The 21212-nt window shown below is 42.4% G+C and overlaps 1 protein-coding gene across 1 annotated transcript in view; it reads right to left on the reverse strand.

Moving 5' to 3' along the window:
- Positions 1 to 1995: 1995 nt before the first annotated feature.
- Positions 1996 to 21212, reverse strand: part of upSET (SET domain-containing protein upSET) — a gene marked incomplete in the record, with an annotated part of 29191 nt that continues 9974 nt past the window's right edge. The window contains 15 exon segments of the mRNA XM_070113980.1: positions 1996 to 5799; positions 11614 to 11745; positions 12996 to 13262; positions 13440 to 13791; positions 14059 to 16098; positions 16284 to 16426; positions 16544 to 16851; positions 16958 to 17149; positions 17254 to 17790; positions 17915 to 18138; positions 18548 to 18778; positions 18881 to 19144; positions 19382 to 19622; positions 19723 to 19875; positions 20041 to 20865. Of these exon segments, the coding sequence (XP_069970081.1) occupies positions 4889 to 5799; positions 11614 to 11745; positions 12996 to 13262; positions 13440 to 13791; positions 14059 to 16098; positions 16284 to 16426; positions 16544 to 16851; positions 16958 to 17149; positions 17254 to 17790; positions 17915 to 18138; positions 18548 to 18778; positions 18881 to 19144; positions 19382 to 19622; positions 19723 to 19875; positions 20041 to 20865 (6820 nt within the window).

Consider the following 21212-nt stretch of genomic DNA (forward strand, 5'->3'; position numbering starts at 1 on the left):
TCATTTTCACAGTCTGTCCAGTCCTTTTCATAGACAGGGCAATCAACTGAGGAGAGGGAAACAGTTCCAGTACATGTTTTAAGGGAGGGGCGAGGTAGAACGGGTATAGGTTTGCCAGTGAGGTCAACTAGGGTAGATATTGCTTTGGCTTGAGTCTCAGATGTAACTGTGATTAACCGTGTGCGATCAGGACGACTACGGAAGAAAACTTTGCCAACTTGTTTTTAGAGGCAATGTTGAAAGAGTAGGGTGTTATCTGAGTGAGGCGCTGTTGGGGGGAACTATAAAGTATCGGTCCCATTTGGTTGGTTTAAACAGATTATTCAAAAAGCTTGAGGAAGTGGGAATTGTAGAAGGGCGGCGCGGGAGGAGGAGGGAGTGGTGTGAGGTGAGGTTTTCTTATGGAGGTGTGGGCGATATGGTTGAAGAGTTGTGATAAGGGAGGTTTGGGTATAATGTGATGATTGTTCAGGAAGTGGGCTGGATGATGTTGGGAGTGAGGATGGGATATCTTCTATGGGTTGAGTTAGTATCTGGGTAGATGATTCAGGATGGGTTAGGTTGGTAGTATGCATAGAGGAGGGAGCTGTATTAGTAGTGTTCTGAGCCGTGGTCAAAGGGGAGTCAGGGGTCGGTAAACTTGAGGATTTAGATTCAGAGAGGCTATTTGATAAAGGGGCAAGCCTCAATGCCCCTAATATGGGTACAAGATCTTCATTACTGGCCATGGTAAGCCTGGTTTTATGTGGGGAAGGTAAAAAACGATCCACCTCTTAGGGTCCCTGTAAGGGGTAAGGGCTAAATGATTTATCGAGGAATACCATGCCTATGGCTCCCTAAGGCCGGTCATGACTGTCACGAGGTCAGCCTTTCATCCTTTCAACATGGCTCTTACATCTTAGGAGTTTGAAAGGTGAAGGGTTGGGGAAGATAAGAGAGAGAAAGGAGAAAAGATTGTGCAAAATTAGTCGAGGCAAGGGCTGAGATCCAAGGCGGAGGAGATCTCCCGCATTGGGTCTCAGACTCTGTCTCCTAAGCCCCCCCACGACAACAACGGGCTAAGGATGGGGATGTTGTATCATTGTACTGATACTGCATCATAGTGATGCAGGCAAGATCTTTTCAGTCTGACCTTGTCGTAGACAGGGCAATCAAATGGTTAGCCGAGTTCCAGTAGAAGGCCCATGAGAGGAATTGGGTAGGAATAGGTTTGCCAGTGAGGTCAGACAAAAATGAAGACTTGAGGATGTTGGAGGGGGAATAGGAATGTTTTCTGAATGTTAGATAATGACCTGAGTGGGTGATCAGGAGAGAGCGATTGTTAGGGGAACCAGAGAAATTAAAGTTAATGCAACTAGTAGATAAAGGGGTTTCAATTCTTTAGAAACAATAGTTTTTAATGATTTTTTTTTTAATAAAAAATTCAAATTTCCAACTCCGGGTTACAACACACTTAGCCTTTGTTAATCCCTTTCCTATGCCATTTACTACCCCCCCAAAATCTCACGACTATTGTCGTCATTAAGGGGGTGTGGTTAGGAGACAGGGACTGAAGCCCTTTGTGGGGGATCACTCCTACCTTGGTCCTCAGCACTCGGCTCATTTCACTTTGTATAGCCTTTTCATCTCCACCTTTCTTTTTCCTTCTCTTCTTCATCCACTTCCGTCCACATCTTAGTGCGAGACATGCTAAAGGCTGGCATTGTGTAAGTCCTGAATGGCCTTTATGCTGTTTGTTATTCTCTCTTTACCCTCTTCATTACCATACTAACCTACAGTGCTCTACAACCTTTGACATTGAACATATTTTGTTCTAATTGTTAATACCTTGCTAAAATACTTTCCTTACCTGTAGGCTTTGCCACCAAGCCTCGCCCTATTGCTATATTTTGTCCTTAGATGTTGACGCTACACCTTCCTATAGTCCTACATGTCTAACAAACTTGCTTTTTAACCACTGACCACTGAAAACACCAGGATATATTAAGAAAAAAGTGAGACATGGTAAGATTTATTCATATCCAAATCATTTAATGCTACCATTCTTTGTACAACAAGACATAGGCATATGTACACAAAAATACTGTTGTATCAATGTACAACTGTCAGGATTTGCAACATGGGGTCTTAAATTTAAGTGAGCCTTTCTTTTCTGTCCACCGGGGTTGCCCCGAGTCCCTGTTCAGAGAATTGTTGAGCCAGGTACTGAGTCTTGGTATTAACGCCTACCAGTAGCTACACATCTACCATGCATGGTAAGAGAGCTCCAAAATGCGCCACTACCAACTATCCAAAAGGAGAAACGAACGCAACAAGTCTGTACAGGGCTTGGTTCACTCCCATGCTGAACACCTTGTATACTTTATGCTTAGTCTACTGGTGTATCATAAACATCAACTCTACAACACACTATCATTGGCAATGAAAAAATAAAATAAAAAGATATATATCCACAATAAGAATAATGATTTCAAATAGAGCTTCCATCACTTTTTCACAACATCTATTGGACATTTCTTGTAAAAGATATCACTAAAAAATTTCATATTAGGAAACATGAATATCCCATAATACACAAAAGCAAGAACAGAAAATAAAAATATTATTTGTCCCAACAATATATGTACATAACATAAATACAAGAAGTGCTAGTGTGAATGGGAGAGCAAAGGGATATATCAAAGCCACAAACATTTTTGGAGATTCTTTCATTACTTCAAAGTTCATCAGAAAATGTAGACTCAAAGCTACATTCTCTTGGTTTAAAAGTAATCTTGTTTCAGATACCTTGGTAAGGTATACAAAAAAATGCTGAACCTAATTGTGGCTAAGAAGGGAGGAAAAGAAAAAGAAAGAAAAAAAATATATATACATCTATGTGTATACAAGTGTGCTATTTGTATTATGTATATGTACATACAATATGTTTTCAGGTTTGTGTTGTTATTTAAAATCTAAGCAAGTCTAAGGGAGTAGGGGGAGGAAAGGGAAGGGGGGGGGGGGAAAAGAGAGAGAGAGAGAGAGAGAGAGAGAGAGAGAGAGAGAGAGAGAGAGAGAGAGAGAGAGAGAGAGAGAGAGAGAGAGAGAGAGAGAGAGAGAGAGAGAGAGAGAGAGAGAGGGAGAGAGAGAGGAGGGGGGGATGAGTTAAGAAACAAAGAGGAGAATAATGGTGTGAGTATGTATGCATGTGCCAGAGTGAGCATGTAAGCTTGCATGAATGTCAGTGTGAACATGTGTGCGTGCATGTGTGTCTGTGTGTGTGTGTAAGTGCATATATATGTGTGTGTGTGTAAGTGCATATATGTGTGTGTGTGTAAGTGCATATATGTGTGTGCCTGTAAGTGCATACATGTGTGTGCCTTTAAGTGCATATATGTGTGTGTAAATGCATATATATGTGTAAGTGCATATATGTGTATGTGTGTGTGTGTAAGTGCATGTGTGTGTGTCTGTAAGTGCGTGTGTACGTGCATGTGTGTACTTGCATGTGTGTGTGTACTTACATGTGTGTGTACATGCATGTGTGTGTACGCGCATGTGTGTACGCTCATGTGTGTGCGTGTGTACGTGCATGTGTCTGCGTGTGTATATGCATGTGTATGTGCATGTGTAGTGCAAGTGTGTGCGTATGTACATGCATGTGTGTGTGTACGTGCATGTGCGTCTGTGTATTTACGTGCATGTGCATGTTTGCCTGTGTGTGTGTGTGTGTGTGTGTGTGTGTGTGTGTGTGTGTGTGTGTGTGTGTGTGTGTGTGTGTGTGTGTGTGTGTGTGTGTGTGTGCGTGTGTGTGTGTTTTATGATTTTCTATTAATGGCATAAATGTAATAACTGCTTTTGCTGAGGAACTTCTACGATGGACTGTTCGTAGCGAGTCCAGAGGGAGGCTTACATTCTGACTTTTTGTGGCTTGGATAACACACTGTGGCAGAGAACTATAAAGCAGAACTGCCCATCATTACACAATTGAAGCGTAGCCTTGGTTTAGTCTGCACTGCAGTGAGACTGTAGCTTGTGATAAATGTACAATGGCTGATACTGAAGTTGAGTACTGTAGATAAACTGAAGTAAAAGCAGAGTCCTTGTGTGACACTTTAAAGACTGTGATTACAATTATTTTTTTTTACATGAATTAACAGCCCGTGTGATTTAAAAATTATCCTCATAAAAATTTGCCCTGAGGAAGTGTGCTGGAAAGCTTTTTTTCCACTTGGGACAGAAATCCATAATGATAAACCGATTCTTTTACAAAGATCAGCAGTAAGTACAAATATTTTTGTTTATCTTTTATCAAAGATTAATCAATCTGGTCCTTGAGTGAACTCCACGCAAACTAAGAGGGATGGGGTTGTCTCACACTCACACGAGCACAACACAGAACACAATTTTTTCTGGCAGTTTTTGGGCCTTTGTATTCAAAGTTTCAAGGAGCCCTTCATTTTGTCAAGGAGAAAGAACCTATTATTATTTTGTACTTTCCAAAAACAAATAGATAGGGAAGGGAATATACTAAACTTAAAATATTGGAAAAGAAAGGAATGGAAGGGCATGGATGGTATGCAATAAAATACTCTAAGACATATAAAGCTTTCCAACAATATACATAATTATTTGTGGTCAGGCCACATGAAGAGTGCTTTGTGACGAGATGCAGAAGTGGAGTTCCCAATGCAACAGCCCACTCAAAACTTATTATGCAGATGACAGAGAACACTCATCTGGGCTTAACCAAGAAATATATAAATTTGCACAAGGACTCAAGAAAAATTTCCACACAGAGAGCCGAGCCTATAAGAAATGGCTAGTGAAGACATCACACGGGTCTGGAGAGGAGCAACGCCCTCCTGCAGCTGGCTGATAGGGCTGCAGAGGGCTGGCTGGCCCGCCATCACGACCCTCTCGAGCCGGGAGCAGAGCAGTCAAGTCCGTTGTAGTTGCCTCCATTGTAGCTGAGGCCTGGGGCAGGAGGGGGACCTTGGGGGTGTGCTGAGGCTGGAAGTCCGTGTGACCCTTGAGGAGGGGGAGGAGGCAGAGGAGGAGGGAGAGGAGGAGGGGTCACCAGGGGGCTGTGTTGAGGCGGTGCCACCCTGCTGGGAGGATACACTGGCAGAGGCCCACTGGCATTGCTTGAATACTGTCCTCTGGAATATGACCTTGCAGGATAGCTGGTGTTTTGCGTAGGTGGATGTGGTCCTGTAGGTCCTGTGGGTCCTGGTGCAGGAAGGGAGCTGAGGTGGGGCCGCTGGGAGGCCGTGTGGCCCACAGGCTGTGTGATGGAGGAGCTTCTTGAGGACATGTCCATTGCAACTGGATTCACAATAGAGTTTGGCAGGGGCAGTGGCAGGGTAGGGAGAGCTGGTATGGGGGAAGGAGGTAAGCCAACCTGTGAGGCTTGGGCTCCAGGTAATGCAGTCAGGGAAGGGCCACTGGGAGAAGAGGGAATCGAGCTGACTGCTGGTGGTGGTACAGGCATTGGGGGGGTAACCCCTGATCCTGGGTAGCTAGGTGGTGGGCCTGAGGGGTGGGTGGGCAAGCCTGCCAACCTGCCTGGTGTCGCAGTGTGTGCTGCAAGGGGGCCAGTGCTGGTGCCTGGGCTGCTCGATGTCATGCTACCACAGGTGTTTGATCCTGGGCTGGGACTGGCTGCCACAACCCCCTTGGCAGTGCATGTTACTTTCTGGACAGTGACCTCTCTGCCTTGAAAGATGGAATTCTTTGGTGGAGCTGTTGGAGGTGGTGGTGGGGGAGGGAGGTTCTTATCCTTGTGGCGCCGGTGGCTTCTGTCACGCTCCTCACTCTCTGCAAGGAGAAGGTCAAACTTTAGGTTGGAAACCTTATGCTGCAAGCAGGGACAGATAAAAAATGAAAGCAGATCATTAATAAAAACAATAATAAATAACATAAGATAATATTTTAACATTTATATTTTCTATCTAATAATAATAGACAACTTCCAAGCAAAGTGGGACAAAGTATGCAATCATTAAAGGTTAATTACACATTAATTCTTTTCAAACTGAACCTCAATAACTTTATACTGAATGAACTATTTGCATACTGTTGCATACTTTAAACCCATTAATGCCGGTATATTTTGAAGCCGAAAATAAAATACTCTGGGCGGCTACAAAATTGGCGCACAGGGCTGGCCTGGACTCTGCCCGAGCGCCGGCTGTGGACCGCTGCTGCGTCAGAGCGTGAGCCCCAATACAGCGTCACACTGGCGGGATGCCCGGCAATGTTATTTTTTCGGGTGTCTCATATGTGGGACACCCGCTGTTAGTGGGTTAAGGAACAGGCAACAGCTCTGGTGAGTGACACTATGCATCCACATTATGAAGAACTATTTCCGATCCATTATAGACCACCTAATTAACATAAATTCTCTCCCGTATGAATATCCCAACTATTTGAAAAAAAGAAAAAGACAAAAGTCAAAGTAAACTGCCAATCAAAACATCAATAATACCCTAATTATCATGCACACAAACTCATCCTTAACCTATTGATGCTAGGATGGCATGCTCATACATGTCATGTCCATTAATTGCTAGTCCTACCTATCTCACCTGTTAACCTTTTCCCTTGATAAAGAAAGAAAGAAAAGAAAAACTTTTTATTGTTATTAGTATATTAGTAATTTTACAAAAATCCTGTCAACAATGCTAAAAACAGTATCGATGTTAACCCTTTGGATCCGGGGACTTCAAGGGTACAAAACACAGGCATTAGGCTTACTAGAGTGGTCATGCTGACAGTTGTGTGGCTTGTAGGCAAATGAACTCTCTTATGAGGTGAAAAGACTCTATGCCTCCCCTTTGCAATGTCATTTTCTCTTGCAGGTATAGACTGATGAAATTTAAGACCTTTTTAAGACTTTAAGACTCAAACAAATTTCTTTTTAAGACATGGAGTCTGTAAATTATAGTCCTAACTCTCATCTGTGACCGATAAAAAAAAAAAATCACACCATAATTTTTTATAGAGCCTGTCTGATAAAACTGTGTTCCTCTTTTTCAACATGGCCTATAAGTAAATGGTTGCTTCAATCAGCAAAGGTCAATGCCTGATGCTGACACATGATTTCCGATTAAGCTGTGTAAAGATCCACAAGTGAGTTGAATTGTGACATGTCTGCCTGTAACTTATATATATAGATTTACACAAACAAAGATGGGCAAATTTAAGAGATTTTAAGACCTGCAACAGGAGATGCTCCATTTTTTTTTTTTTTTTTTTTGTCAATTTCCAATGTTCATATTTGACAACTGACTTGCTTTATCCAGATGGTGACAGACTAATCCTTGCACAGACTTCCAATCATCTCTCTATGTAGTTCAAACTATAGTGCAAGAATAATGACAGTAAATAAACATTTTGTTTTTTGTGTCATTTTCTTATATTTTCATGGCATTCATTTATTTTTTTTATTATACAACCAGTCCTGCCAGTCATGGCAGGCAGGAATAGACTGACCTCTGTGTCCCCTCTGGAGTCAATGCTTGTTCAGTCACGGCTCATGTATACCATATTCCACACTTGTTTATTGATGGCAATAAGGCAAAACCCCATTCAAAGAGCCAAATGAGTCTAATCACCCTCCAAGAGGTTTGTGCACTAGTGGCAAATTTCCTGTCACCTTAGCCTTCAGCTGAAATGCTCACAACAGCAAGTTTGTGCAACTCCAGCCCAATTCAATTCAACTCTAGCAAATTATTTCCTGACATGATAGTCATGTCATCCTGATTGTAAGGGTTAATGGCAGGAAGGGGGGGGGGAGGGAAGAAGAGAGGATGGGAGAGAGAGGGAGAGGGAGTGGGAGAGAGGGGGAGGGGAGGAGGAGGGGGAGTGGGAGTGGGAGGGGGAGAGGGAGGGGGAGAGAGAGAGAGAGAGAGAGAGAGAGAGAGAGAGAGAGAGAGAGAGAGAGAGAGAGAGAGAGAGAGAGAGAGAGAGAGAGAGAGAGAGAGAGAGAGAGAGAGAGAGAGAATCAAAGAATGGGAAAATTGGGTGAGGTCATATTGGGCCTACTACCTTCTTGGCGACTGAAAATTTTTGAATCCAAATTTTTGTAAACAAAATTCACAAAGCAAAATTGCAGTGGACAGGACATGTAACTCAGGGGCAATTGGTTAATTTTTTCAAGATTCAATATTGAACTGATATATGATGTACAAATGATTATCAAGAAGGCAATTTCTAAGTTATTTCTCACACAATCCCACACAAAACCTTCAACTGAAAAAGACACCAACAAGGATGAACACTCCCCCAATAATATCTGTACCAGTGTCTGCATGGCCTATCGTCTGTATCTTTGAGTAAATGTATCAAGTTGAAATATGACCAATATTATATGATGCTTTTAATACTTTTTACTTTATATGTGATTGAAGGCAAAATCACCTTTCTTTGTTGTAATTAAATTTTCTATTAAAATAAGCAATACCAAACTCTGTCAAAAAATAAATCAAAATAATTTACTCCAGTTTTAAACACAGGCAACTGCCCTCAATTGAGTAATAAATATATAGGACGGTGCACTCAATTGCTGACACCTGAGCTAAGCTAATAAGTTGGGTGCTGTATAAAAGGCACAAATCTGTTAATTTAAAACTGACAATATATCAATTTTGTTAAAAAGTGTCAGCCCTCTATGCATGGTATTTCATCCAGTAAAATGTCTTGTTTTCAAATTCCTCATCTGTGTTGTGTAAATAGTACCAAATACATTTTTCATTAAAGTAAGTAAAATTATCAGAAAAAATAAATGATTTCCCATGAGCATAGCTAATGGTACACTTTTTGAGATCATATGTTCGACATCCAACATTTTATTAAAGTCCCTGAGGAGGGGGGGACATGGGGTCAAATTGAGTTAGCTAGCCTATAGTATAGGTACATGGATGAGGAAACTACCAAACGAGCATTAAACACCTGCTATGGCTCTTTCTCCTGCAGCTGCCGCGAGACCTGCTGAACACCAGAGAAGGTACGTCCCTAAAGAGCGCCCAGGTACACCTATGTGGACTTCTGCTTGCAGCAATCGTGCATACAGCCTTTGTGACAGTGCGCATAGATATGAGTTCGTGAATGTTCAAGGAACATGTTTATACCAATATCAGAAAAAAATTATATCCCCATAATTTATGAAATATTTTGTGGAAAAAAAAAAAAAAAAAAAAAAAAAAAAAAAAAAAAAAAAAAAAAGTAAGTAAGTTCTGTGTCCTTTTATACACGAAATATGCTTCTATCAAGACTCCCTGGTTATAGTAGGTTCCGAAGTAATCTGCAGGTATATCACGTACGAAGCACTAATGTTTGAAAATAGCGTTGTAAGTAAGGATTGAAATATTTCCGTTACATTTCGCTCATGGTCGGTACTTTATGGCATCAGTAAATTTGATTTGCTATGAAATTGGTTGTTACCGCTGTGAAGAGGACTTCATTACGAAGGTCACCAAATAATCAGATTTTTGAACTTAGGATGTATAAGCAAGATACTGATTATTTCATATTGAAGATGATAGTACTCAGTAATACCTACTCTGAAATAAAAACTATATGGAATTTTGATCTCGATTTTGTGCGCAGTCTTCGTCTAAAGTTGAAAGAGCTATTTCATCTGTTTTGTGCGTTTTCGATAAAAAAATATTACATTTAGACGATACTGTAGGTTTTAGGTACCATAAATCCGCAAATATCCCACCCCACCTAGGCGTCTGCATGATTTTATGCACTTCTTATAAAAGATCATGGGTGCAAATGGCTAATCAACATCTCTACACTCATTTCCCTTTGCAATCTGCTAATATTGACAATTATCGAAGAAAACGGTTTGTAGGGTAACTAATATATTTTATTCCTTTAGATATAAGAGTGAATGCAGGCCTATTAGACAAGGATGATTAATTTTTGTTTTAACTTTATGTGTGTGTTTACGAACAAATGACACTCCTCGAAAATTAGAAACGCCCAGTGATCAGACAAAACAGACAAAAAATAGTTCTCTATATCAACCAATCCCCCCCTCCCCCCAAAAAAAAATCGAGCTACATTATGTACCGAAGAAGAGGGGAAAAGAAGAAGAAGAAGAAGAAGAAGAAAAAAAATATATATATATTTTCTTTTTTTTAAATATGATAATACTCAGTAACACCCACTCTGAAATAAAAACTATATGGAATTTTGAGCTTGTTTGTGTGCGCAATCTTCATCTAGAGTTGAAAAGGCTATTGCTTCTGTTTCATGCTTCCCGATAAAAACTATTCTGTTCAGACGTTACCACAAGTCTTAGGTACCATAAATTCGCAAATATCCCACCACACCTAGGCGTCTGCATTTTATGCACTTCTTAGTAAAGATAATGGGTACAAATGGCTAATCACCAACTCTACACTCATTCCCCTTTGCAATCTGTTGATATTGACAATTATCGAAGAAAATGGTTTGAGCGGGATAACTAATGTATTTTAATCCTTTAGATATGAAAGTTGGTGTAGGCCGACTAAATGAGGATGATTCCTTTTTTTAACTTTATGTGTGTGTGTTCATGTACATAGATCCTCCTCGAAAATTATAAACACCCAGTGACCCCCATCCCCATGTACTAAATTCATATGCTTTAAAAATTGTCAAAATTGAACCACCATGTTGTATTCATGCTAGAACTTTATTAGGATGATTTTGAACTAATGTTGCCATCCACAGTTCCCCATTTCTTAAAAATTAAAGATGAAGTTGTTTCTATGGCTTAATGCATTTATTAAACTTTTCAGACAAAAATATCTACTACATTAAAAAACATTATAGTAAAGCGTCCCTATTGAAAATGATAATTTTTAAAATATAACATCAGTAGATTTAGAGAAAAATTACAGAGATAACAAACTTTGGCACAGTGCCAAAATAAAATATCCCATATCTCCATTCTTTGTTTACATTACCTTTGATACATAACGCTCGTACTTTTCATGCGATTCAAAAGCAGTTTGTTGCTTTTTCACGGCCTTATACATGTATATATACGGCCTTAGGCTAAGATATATCTAATATATAATTTTTTGGGGGGGATTGTTCAGGAAAAAAACTGTGGGCATGATAATGTACTGAAGAGTGAAAATGAAAAAGAAAAAGAAAGAAAGAAAAGAAAATTAAGAAAAAAGAAAAAGAAAAAGAAAAAGAAAAGAAAAGAAAAGAAAGAAAAAACTTTGACATCACATCCCCCAATGGGGATGTGATGTCAAAATTGTATATGAGACACAGTGCAATTCTATGCTCTATATTATGCAAAAAGAATCAATGAATTACCTCCAACTGTTTTTTTTTTTAATGAAATGAGTAGGGAAAGGTGGTCATTTCCCAGGACGGTCCCCTTAAACTTCATGAAGCAATATTTATGTAAATGATGTTTTGAACAATGCATCTACTGTAGTGAAAATATATTCTTGTTTGAACCTTCTCCCCATTCCTAGTGTGCAAATTAAAGCAAGATAACAATGCACACACTAGACATATAACACTGGGAAAAGGTTTAAACATGTAAATCTACTGTTAAAACTACATTAATACTACTAATACTACTTAAAAATAAAGAAGGCATTTTGCAAGAACTACCTGTCCCAGCCTGGTGCCCTGAAGGCTTTCTGCCCCGTGGCGAAAGGGGTGATGAGGAGATCAAGGTACTGGGAGGGGGAAGCAAGGGAGGAGACGGACGCCCGACAACACTCACACAGCCCAACCGCAGCCCTGAGCCCAAGGATACCAGACAAAACCATCAGTTAGTAAAAGAATCAAATGGAAATAAATGAAATCTAAAAATGCTACATCAAGACTACTTACACTATGGACACACATTAAGGCAAATTCAGCTCAATAATTACTTGAACTCGTCACTAAAAAGGGAAAGCAATTTGCGTTGACGACGGCCTTTGGAATTTCCTAGACCAAGAGAAGGAAGGCTTTCAACTGATACTTCCACTCCATGAATATGGCCAGCAAGCATCCACCCACCCACACATCCATACCCACACTTGCACCCCCCAGAAGTGCGCGCGCGTGCGCGCACACGCACACACACACACACACACACACACACACACACACACACACACACACACACACACACACTCTCTCTCTCTCTCTCTCTCTCTCTCTCTCTCTCTCTCTCTCTCTTTAGGTGCCAACTCTAGAGAAAACCAAATGGGTGGCTATTTTACTTGATAAAGAAGAAGCATAAAAATTTGCCTTAATAATATCCACAATGTTATATTGGTATACACAATCACAAATGACAAAAAGCAGAGAAATCACACTAAAAGAGATTTACTAGACAATGATAAGGTATTCTTCTCCCAGTGTATCTTCCCCAAAATACCAAATGTCAAAACACAAATACCGGATGCATATGCTTCTGCAAACATATACATCACTCTCTAAGTTTAACCAATACACGAGTATAGAAAAATTATGCTGCTACTGCTCCTACTACTATTAATAATTCAATAATATTGGTATTATTAATAATAATTTTGTTATCAAATAATAATCATAAAAATAATAATTAATAATTAATGACTATTCATAATAAAGACATAGAAAGTAACTATGATACTAACAACAGTAGCAATAACATCAAAGTATTTTACAAAAAACTAACAAAATACAAAGGGTTGCAAGGAGGTGGGCGGACATTGACTTAAAGTGTGATTAGAACTCAACTATCATAAAACAATTAAAACAATCACACAAAAATTTTACAAAGTGTTTTGTGTCTACATATTCGGTCTTTGCATGTGCAAGTGTTTCAGTTTTATGTCACTCAGACTGTACATACACACTTGCTGAATTTTGAAAATTAAAGAAAAATAAAATATAAGAACAAGCTTCAGAATGTTAATAATACTCAAATTCTTATTCTTTGCACTCATAAATCACATTAGAAGTGTGTGTATGTACAGCATTTCTTGCTTTAGTACACAGACAACTACAGCACTCACCGGATTTGTCTTCATCATCATCAGATATGCACAGGCCAAACTCCCTGCGCAACCTGGCTGTGAGATTTTCCCTTTGCCGTTCCAGGAGTGTTGGTGCAGCATTCCACTTGACATCCTGTGAGGCAGTGCCAGTGGGAGCTGTGACTGTGCTTGTTGTAATGCCTGGCAAGGAAGTAGCCACGATACCTGTGTTGTTCTTTGAACTCCCAATGATGTCTTTACTGACTTCGGCAGCAGCATCTCCACGTTGGGTGGTACTCTCCACTTCTGCAATATGCAGCACTATTTTCAGAAAACTTTACATCTAGAGGACTTGCATACAATCCATGGAAATAATACTCTAGATAGGTGCATTCTTAAGAATTTCCATTATTTATAATCAAAAGCTCCTTATAGAACAATCATACAAAATGAACAAAATAAAAAACCCAAAGTGCACCTCACCTCTTTTCCCTTCATCTTTGGTAAGTTTGTCATCAAGTACAGCCGGCAATGACAGGGACAAGGGTCGAATGGGAGAAAGACTGAGATCAGGTGAAGAATCTACTGCACTGGCACAGGAGGTTTTGGCTGGCGATGCAGCTGAGGGGGAGCTTAGGGGTTCCTGCGTGATGCTGGCTGAAGGGAGGGTCACCGGGCTGGGGGCGCAGGAGCCACTCGTGTCTGCCAGAGGGGCTCCCGAGGCACCAGGAGGAGGAGGAAGGGGAGGCGGAGACTGGTCACGTGGGCCGTTTGCTCCCCTTGTTTCGCTTTCACTGCTGACACTCTTTCGTTTACGGTATTCCAAAATAGACAACTGTACGGGGGGGAGGGGGACATGAAAACCATGTTAACAACCGTGTACAGTATGTATAGCAAAATCATTTGTTTCCATAAATTCACATTGGTCAGAAATCCTCAAATTTACTAACTCCCTCATTCCACTTATTGCAAAATGAAATAATTATACAATTTTTTCACATAAATCAATCTATTCATAAAAGAACAAAATCATAAGCGAATAATAAGAAAAAAGAAAGAAAAAGACAGAAGAAACTACAATACTCTATGCCACTAAAGTCACCTTTCTTTTCACAGGTGCTGCTTTGGCATGCAATGCTGATTTGATGGACTTATCACAGTCATCCTGTTGCTCTCTCTCACGCTCTGACTCCCCGTCAAGTGAGTCATCTTGCTGTGGAGGTGGAGTTGAAGGAGGAGTGCAAGGCCCTCGTACCCTTGCTCTTGATGTTCGCTCAGGACTCGCCTCCCTCTCTGGACTCCGGTCTTGTCCTATACTGCATGACTCGGGCGTTCTGGGGCTATCGGGCATCAGTGAAGATTCTTCAGGGCTTGTGGGTGCTGGGCCCTCAGGTGTTCTGGGACCTTTAGGTTCTAAGGCTTTGTGATGAAAGCCTTCAGGTGTCTGTGCTCTCTCGATGACTGGCAAGTCATCTGAATCTGACTGTGAGCTCTGTCTTCTCCCTTGCAAAACTGAGGAGCTTGGACTACATACCAGACCGAGGGATTTTTCTCGTTGCAGCACCTCTTCTGGTGCAGGAGATGTTTCCTTGGCAGGTTTGGAAATGCACTCTGTCACCTCTGTTTCTTCACTGCCTTGACTCTGGGTTTGAGGAATGTTGTCCCTTTCTTCAATCTTAACACTAGTATTAAACTGTACATCCACCTCTACTTTAACCTCTTGCTTTATACATGTCTCTCTTGACAGCACCTGTTCAGCCTTTGCATTTGTTTTTGTACTCCCTTCCTTCACAACCATGCAATGATGCACATTTGCTCTCACAAGTTCTTTTTCTTGCTCCTCTCTCTCACTACTACTGCCTGATTGCTCTCTTATCCCTACAACCTCACCTGCACATATTTCTGGCTTTTCCTGCACAGCCTCCTGCTTGACCTGTTCATCATTCAGTACTTCCATTTTCACACTTACAGGCTTCTTTGAACTTTGCTTTCTTTCTGGCCTGGAACACTGGGTGGGAGTTTTTTCCTCTATGTTCCCAACATTCTCTGTTCTTTCATCACTCCCCTCTTTCTCTCTATCATCACTCACCTCTGAGACTTCCTTTTCTTTTTTCACAATAATCCTACAATCTGTTGCAATTAAGCTTTCAAGTTCATTTTTCACTGTTTTCTGAAAACTGCTCCCACACTCAGCAGCGTCTCCCCCACTCTCGCTCTTGATCATCCTCCCCTGAGTCTCTGGTTTCACTGAGCCAACTTCTGCTTTCGGTGCATCTCTGAAAGCTTTTTCTGGATTTCCATCTGTTTCACCTATTTCACTCTTCACATCCACTCCTTCCTTTTCTTTATTCTCCTCCACTTTCTCACCGGTACTTCCATCTGTTTCTCCCTCCTCCTTTGGTGTTCTTTCATCTACATTTTCCACACTTATACTGCCACATCCCATATCACTTTCCCTATTTCCAACAGTTGTTTCCTGAGTGCTCTCTTCTTTGATTGCTGGTGCATCTTCCTTTTTGCTTTTCAGTTCTTCTTCTTGTCTCTCTCTCTTAGTGTTTTTCTTCTTTGTGCTAAGCGCTTGTTTTCTCTCCCTTTTGGAAAGGGCTTGCTGCCTCTTTTTTCTTCTCCAGCCAACTTGCTTCTTTCTCCGCTTGACCTCGCTTTCTTCTCCTCTGCAGGATGTTGCCTCTTCCTCCTCCTCCTCCTCTTGGTCCTCCTCGTCCTCCTCGTCCTCCTCCCGCTCACCGTCTTCTACACTTTCCTTTTCTTCACTCTCTTTGCAGATCTTTGGAGATGACAAACACAAGGGAATGTCCGTCTTTGATGCACTATCTGTTATATCAAAATCTGACTCTTTTACAATGTTTCTTCTACTTTCCTTCTCATATCTCAAATCAGCTGGACTGCTGGTGAAAGTCCTTCCTCTGTCTTTCAAGTTTGAGATCTTCTCCTCTTCCTCCTCAATGATGAGTTCCTCTTCCCCGTCATCATCATCCTCCTCTCTCTTCCCCACACCCAAGCTATCTTTGGTATCTGCTGCATCCCCAGTGTGGTCCTCCCCTTGCAAGGACTGGTCTTCTGCAACACTCTCCTCCTCACACTTGATCTTGACCACACCTCCAGCTGCTAACTCAGCTTCCATCTGAAAGGAGCCGGGTCTTAGTGTGCCATTCATTCCAGCAGTGATTTAAGTCCAAGAGTTGTATCTACAACCACAAAACCCTTACCAGTCATTAGAGTGAAATAGAAAACTGTAGGAAACTGAAAATCACAGGTCTCTAAATGTGAATGATAGAAATGTCAATAAAACTCAAATGGGCCACCAACCTCCTCCATCATCTTGTCCTCCTCCATGCTGGTGGAGTGGACAGGCGTTGAAGGGGGAGTTGACGACTGCTCTGATGACATGGACTCTCTGGCCAGTCTGCGCTTCTTTAAGGGCGTTATGTAATCTCCTCCAGTTGGGGAGTCTGTTAGGATGGACAATCTGTTAGGAGTATGAAGAACATAAAAGAAATACTATTAAGGATACATGGAAAGTAATGAAAGAATTGAATGCTAGACACATTCAGCTACCATGCACCCACCTGGTCTGCTGTTGGGACTTGGGCACAGACCATTGAGCTGGGGTGATTCAGTCTCCTCGCTAATGGCCTGTCTAAGCCACCGTTTCTTAGCTGAGCCACCTGGCAAGTCCAAGTTGAGGACAGTCCCGGGGACCACCTGGTTCACAGATGTTGACCTTCTGAGTGGTGTGGCGGGCGACCGCATATAGCACGTGGGCACGCCTGTTGAATGCACCTCTGTTACCCCGCTTGGGCTGCCTACGGGCATCACTGGGTCTACGGTCTCATTTAGCCATTCATTCATAAGTGCTTTCTTGGTTTTGGGAAATCTGGAACCATCACAATTATGAAATGATGAGGAGACAATTTTTTATATATCAACAGGAATTTCATGTTCATAATAATCATCCCTTATGAATAGTAATTTTAACTTACCTGAACCCCATGACATTTGAATTTCCTGATGGAGGAGAGTTGAAATTGAGAGCAATGCCTTCAACAGAGCCCCCCAAGGGAGACATGAGCCCCACAGAAGCACAACTACTTTCGTCACCGGTTAAGTCAGAAGCTGTTGTGTCCAGGCGATGATTACGTTTCTGTGGGCTACCCTTCCCACGCCCCTTTTTTCTGTTGGGAAGGTAAAAAGCAATGTGGAAAACCAATCTGACTGGAGAGGAAAATTTTATCTGCCATCACAAACATAGCCTCCCTTGCAAGTCCCAAACACTTACCCTTTTCTTCTGCTTCTTTCTGCCACAGGAGTATTTCTGTTGCCCTCATCGGCACTGCTGGTCTTCTCCCAGTCCTCCTCATCCCCATCACAGTGCTTCTTGTCCTTATCTTTTGGATCCTTGCTCTTATCCTCTTCCTTTTTCTTCTCCATCTCCTGTCTCCTCTGTGCAGCCTTCTCCATCCTCTCAAACGCCTTCATGTATGCAGCAATCTTCCTTTCCTCACGTGTCATCTTCTGCTGCTGCTGTTTGTCCATGGCCTTGGGGGTCTCTGGTGTCACAGCCAGGGTAGGGGGTGCGCTCACTACCGTGTCCTTGCTTAGCTCTTCAGGTGAACTGGAGGCTGATACACAAGGGGACTTGGCAGGCGACTTACCACAGCCTGACACACGTCTCTGCTTGACAGGCGTGACAGGGGTTGTGCTCTGACAAGTGGTGGTTGTTAGATTATCACTACTTCTGCTCTCAGTGGAAGTGGTTCTTTTACTTGTCCGCAGTTGGAGCTGGAGCTGCTGCTTCTTTATTGTCTTCTTGTTGCTAGAAAGAATGGCAATATTATCAAAACAAAGGCTGAAAAGCTTAAATTCTACTCTCTTGGGTATACTCTGAATACAAATATCTTCAACTCAAAATGGCTGCAAGAATAGTTTAAGAGCCTTACTTTAGAAGCCCATTCTTTTTATGTGGAGGATTATGCACTGGTGATAAGGCCTCCACCTTTTGGGACTGGGGAGCATTGCAATCGTGTTCCTCCGACAGACAGCAGACAAGATCTAAAGTGGAATTAGCTGTCTCTAAGGCTAAAGTAACTTCCTCTGCCTCTTCAATGTCTCTTGTTGCTACCAGGTACAGGTGTAGGGACCCTCTTTCTACCACATGCCGAATCTGATACATAAGGAAAGTCAATAAATCAAAATACTGAAAATGCTCAAACTATAAACATCTGGTCATTCTAATACAAAAATATTATGTAGATAGTTTAATAAATGCTATGTGGCAGCTCATTAAAAAGGCTGAGACTGGGGCCATCCAAGAAACAGCTGTGCTCCAATGCAAGCAAGAATACTATTATGCAACAATCAAATTAGATTCACCCTAAATGTCTTTTTCAAAAGGTAAAACTGCAATGAATGTATAACTGGTGGCTGCAAAAGACATCTGAAAGCAGCTTGTATGCTTGTACCAGAAAAGAATTAATTACCAGCTTTCTGTCCACACTTTAAGTTACTCCTCTAAAGTCAAATAAGATATTCATGAGGTTAACCTTCCATCTTGCAACTACTTTACATCTTACCTCTGCATTTGGTCTGCATGATCTGCGAGTGAATCTGGCATCATTGCCATACGTTCTGGCATCCACGCATACAGTTAGGCCCTCCTTTGGCATGTGGTACTGCAGGACATAGGGCAGGTACTGCTGACCCATCACTGGTTGTTGTGCATTCCACTGGGATGCTAACAGGTACTTCCCTTGAAACTCTGTGATGGCAGTGTTGACAGTGAGTCTGGTAGCAGCTACCAGGATCTAGAAATAGGAAAGAGACATTAGTTACTCCAAAATGGACTGCCTATTATCATCACAGAATAGGTATACAAATCAACAGTTGCAAGGTAATTAGTTTCTTACCTTACTGTCAAACACATCCAGCAAGGGATTGGGATTCTCCACCACCTTGCAGCGGTGGCCCAAGACGGCCCCCTGGGTGGATGCCCGCAGGTCTGGTGACACGCCATTGATGCGTGCTGCTTGGACTCGTGCGCGCAGTTCAGGAGAATAGTGGTTGGTGACAGCCACCTCATAGCCCTCTACCCAGGCCCGAAGCCTCTCTACTGGGCCCCCACATGAATCATCACTCACACCCTCACCGCCACTCATGCTGCTGCTCTTGCGCTGTGGAAGCGAGACTCAGGTCAGCCTTTCAGTGGAGAGCAGCAACATTTAATAGAAAAACAGTAAGAAACAAAGAAAGGAGAATTTAATCCCATAAGTACTAAAGTAAATTGGGGCAATTAGTAGTATTACTAATACATTCAGACAAACTATGAACCTTTCCAATTTTCTCTTCAATTGAAAGATTTCTTTTCCTGTGGAAATTGCACAGAAGCATTTCTTTGGCATGTTACTCACTCTGCGTGTTTTGACCAGCATTCTTCTGTCTCTCTCCTCGGAACCCGGAACAATGTTGTTGTTGCAGGAGACTGAGCTGCTCTTCTTGAGCAAGGAGAGAGGACCTTTCCTGCCATTCTTCATGTCCTTTATCTGTTTCACCTTCTTTTTCTTTACCACTTTTCTCTCCTGCACTTTGCTGAGTGAAGCACGACTTTTATTGCACATGGGCATGTTATCATCTGAATCTGAAGAAGAGAGCCTGCAAGACAGAAGACTATGAAAGGCACGTCTGTGATTATTCCATGTTTAAAAGCTACCTCATTCGCTATGTCATTTACTGGCCCAGCACCGTTCCTCACCTGGCCAGATGAGCTTTGATCTCCTGTCTTCTGCGTATCTGTAAAGCACGAGCTTTAAACCGGTCTATCATTCTCGGCTCACAGGCCTCACACAGGTACTCATCAGGTATGTTTTCACGATCAATTTCCATGCAGTCCACATGCTGCCAAACACTGCAAATTAAGATTTAAAAATGGAAATCATTATGAAAGTAATAATTATAAAATGCAGAGTAACCTATGCAATGGATCTTTCTTTTAAGAACTGTGCTATTCACTTCCAATGGAACTGCATAATTACAATGTCCACCTAACCTACATATACTTAAAAAGACTTACAAGCATCTGTCACACTGTATCATGTATCCATCATCGTGGGCAAAATCGCAGACGCAGCGTGTGATGGAGTCATCTACTGGCTGCTCATCCCCCTCCCCCTCTGGTGCGGTCTCTGTCTCCTCTCCTGAGGGCCCCACAGAGGAACTGCGATCACTTAGACGGGAGTCGTCATCCGTTTCAGCCCCCGTGCTGGATGGCGGAGGAGCCACAGCCACTGTTGTAGGGGACTGAAGCAGTTCAACAGGAGGAGGAGGGATGTGGGGTGAAGGGAACATACTAGTCTTTGGATGGGGCATGAACTGCTGCCGGTGTGGAGGCATTGTGCTCAGTGGGTGCGAGGTCAGCAGGCCAGAGATAGGCACGGAGGAGCCAGATGAGACAACTGGGGGTGCATGGCCTGCGTGGGTCATGTGGGCCGGCCGGGAGGGGCTGGTGGCGGCCACACTTGCTTGTGGGTGGTGCAAGGGGTGGTGGTGGAGGGGGTGGGAATGGGTCTTGGGTTGCAAGAGATTCTGGGAGCCAGGCTGGGAGGGCACCTGTGGGCTGGCATGGGGCACAGCTGGCTGGTGATGTAGGGGGAGCTGGTAGGGGGAGGAGCCTGAGGATGAAGATGAAGAGCAGGGTATTGGTGGGGGGGACTGTGGAGGCGTGGGTGGGGGTGGGGCACCATAGTTGTGGTCTTGAAGAACAAAAGGGAGGTTATAGGTGGAGCTGTGTTTGGATGATGATGATGAGGAGGAGTAAGGTGAGGACGAGGACTGCGCACTCATGGAGCCACAAGGAGGACCTTCTGGAGAGCGGACCATGGCATCTCCAACATTTGACCTGGGGGAGTAAAAAAAAAGGATGTTTCAGAAAAGTACCAGGAGATCTAAAAGGACTCATGACTAATGCTCTATGGATATTCTCTATGCCAAAGAAGTCATCAAGATATTTCCTAACCCACTAGTTCCAGTATTCCTAAACATCTAGTTCAGCCCACTAGCTCCTTGTACACACCAAACTGAGTAGTTTGCTTTTAAAACATTGTACTGGTAATGTAATAGTACTCAGAACTTCAGTATAGGGAAGAGATGAAGACAAGGTCGGCAAGTAGAGAAGACATAGAGAGAGGAGAGAGGAGAGAGAGAAGGGCGTGAAGGAGAGGGTGGGAGGGAAAGGATGGGAAGGGA

This window comes from Penaeus vannamei, chromosome 3 (genome assembly GCF_042767895.1).
Source record: "Penaeus vannamei isolate JL-2024 chromosome 3, ASM4276789v1, whole genome shotgun sequence".
Lineage (NCBI taxonomy): Eukaryota > Metazoa > Arthropoda > Malacostraca > Decapoda > Penaeidae > Penaeus > Penaeus vannamei.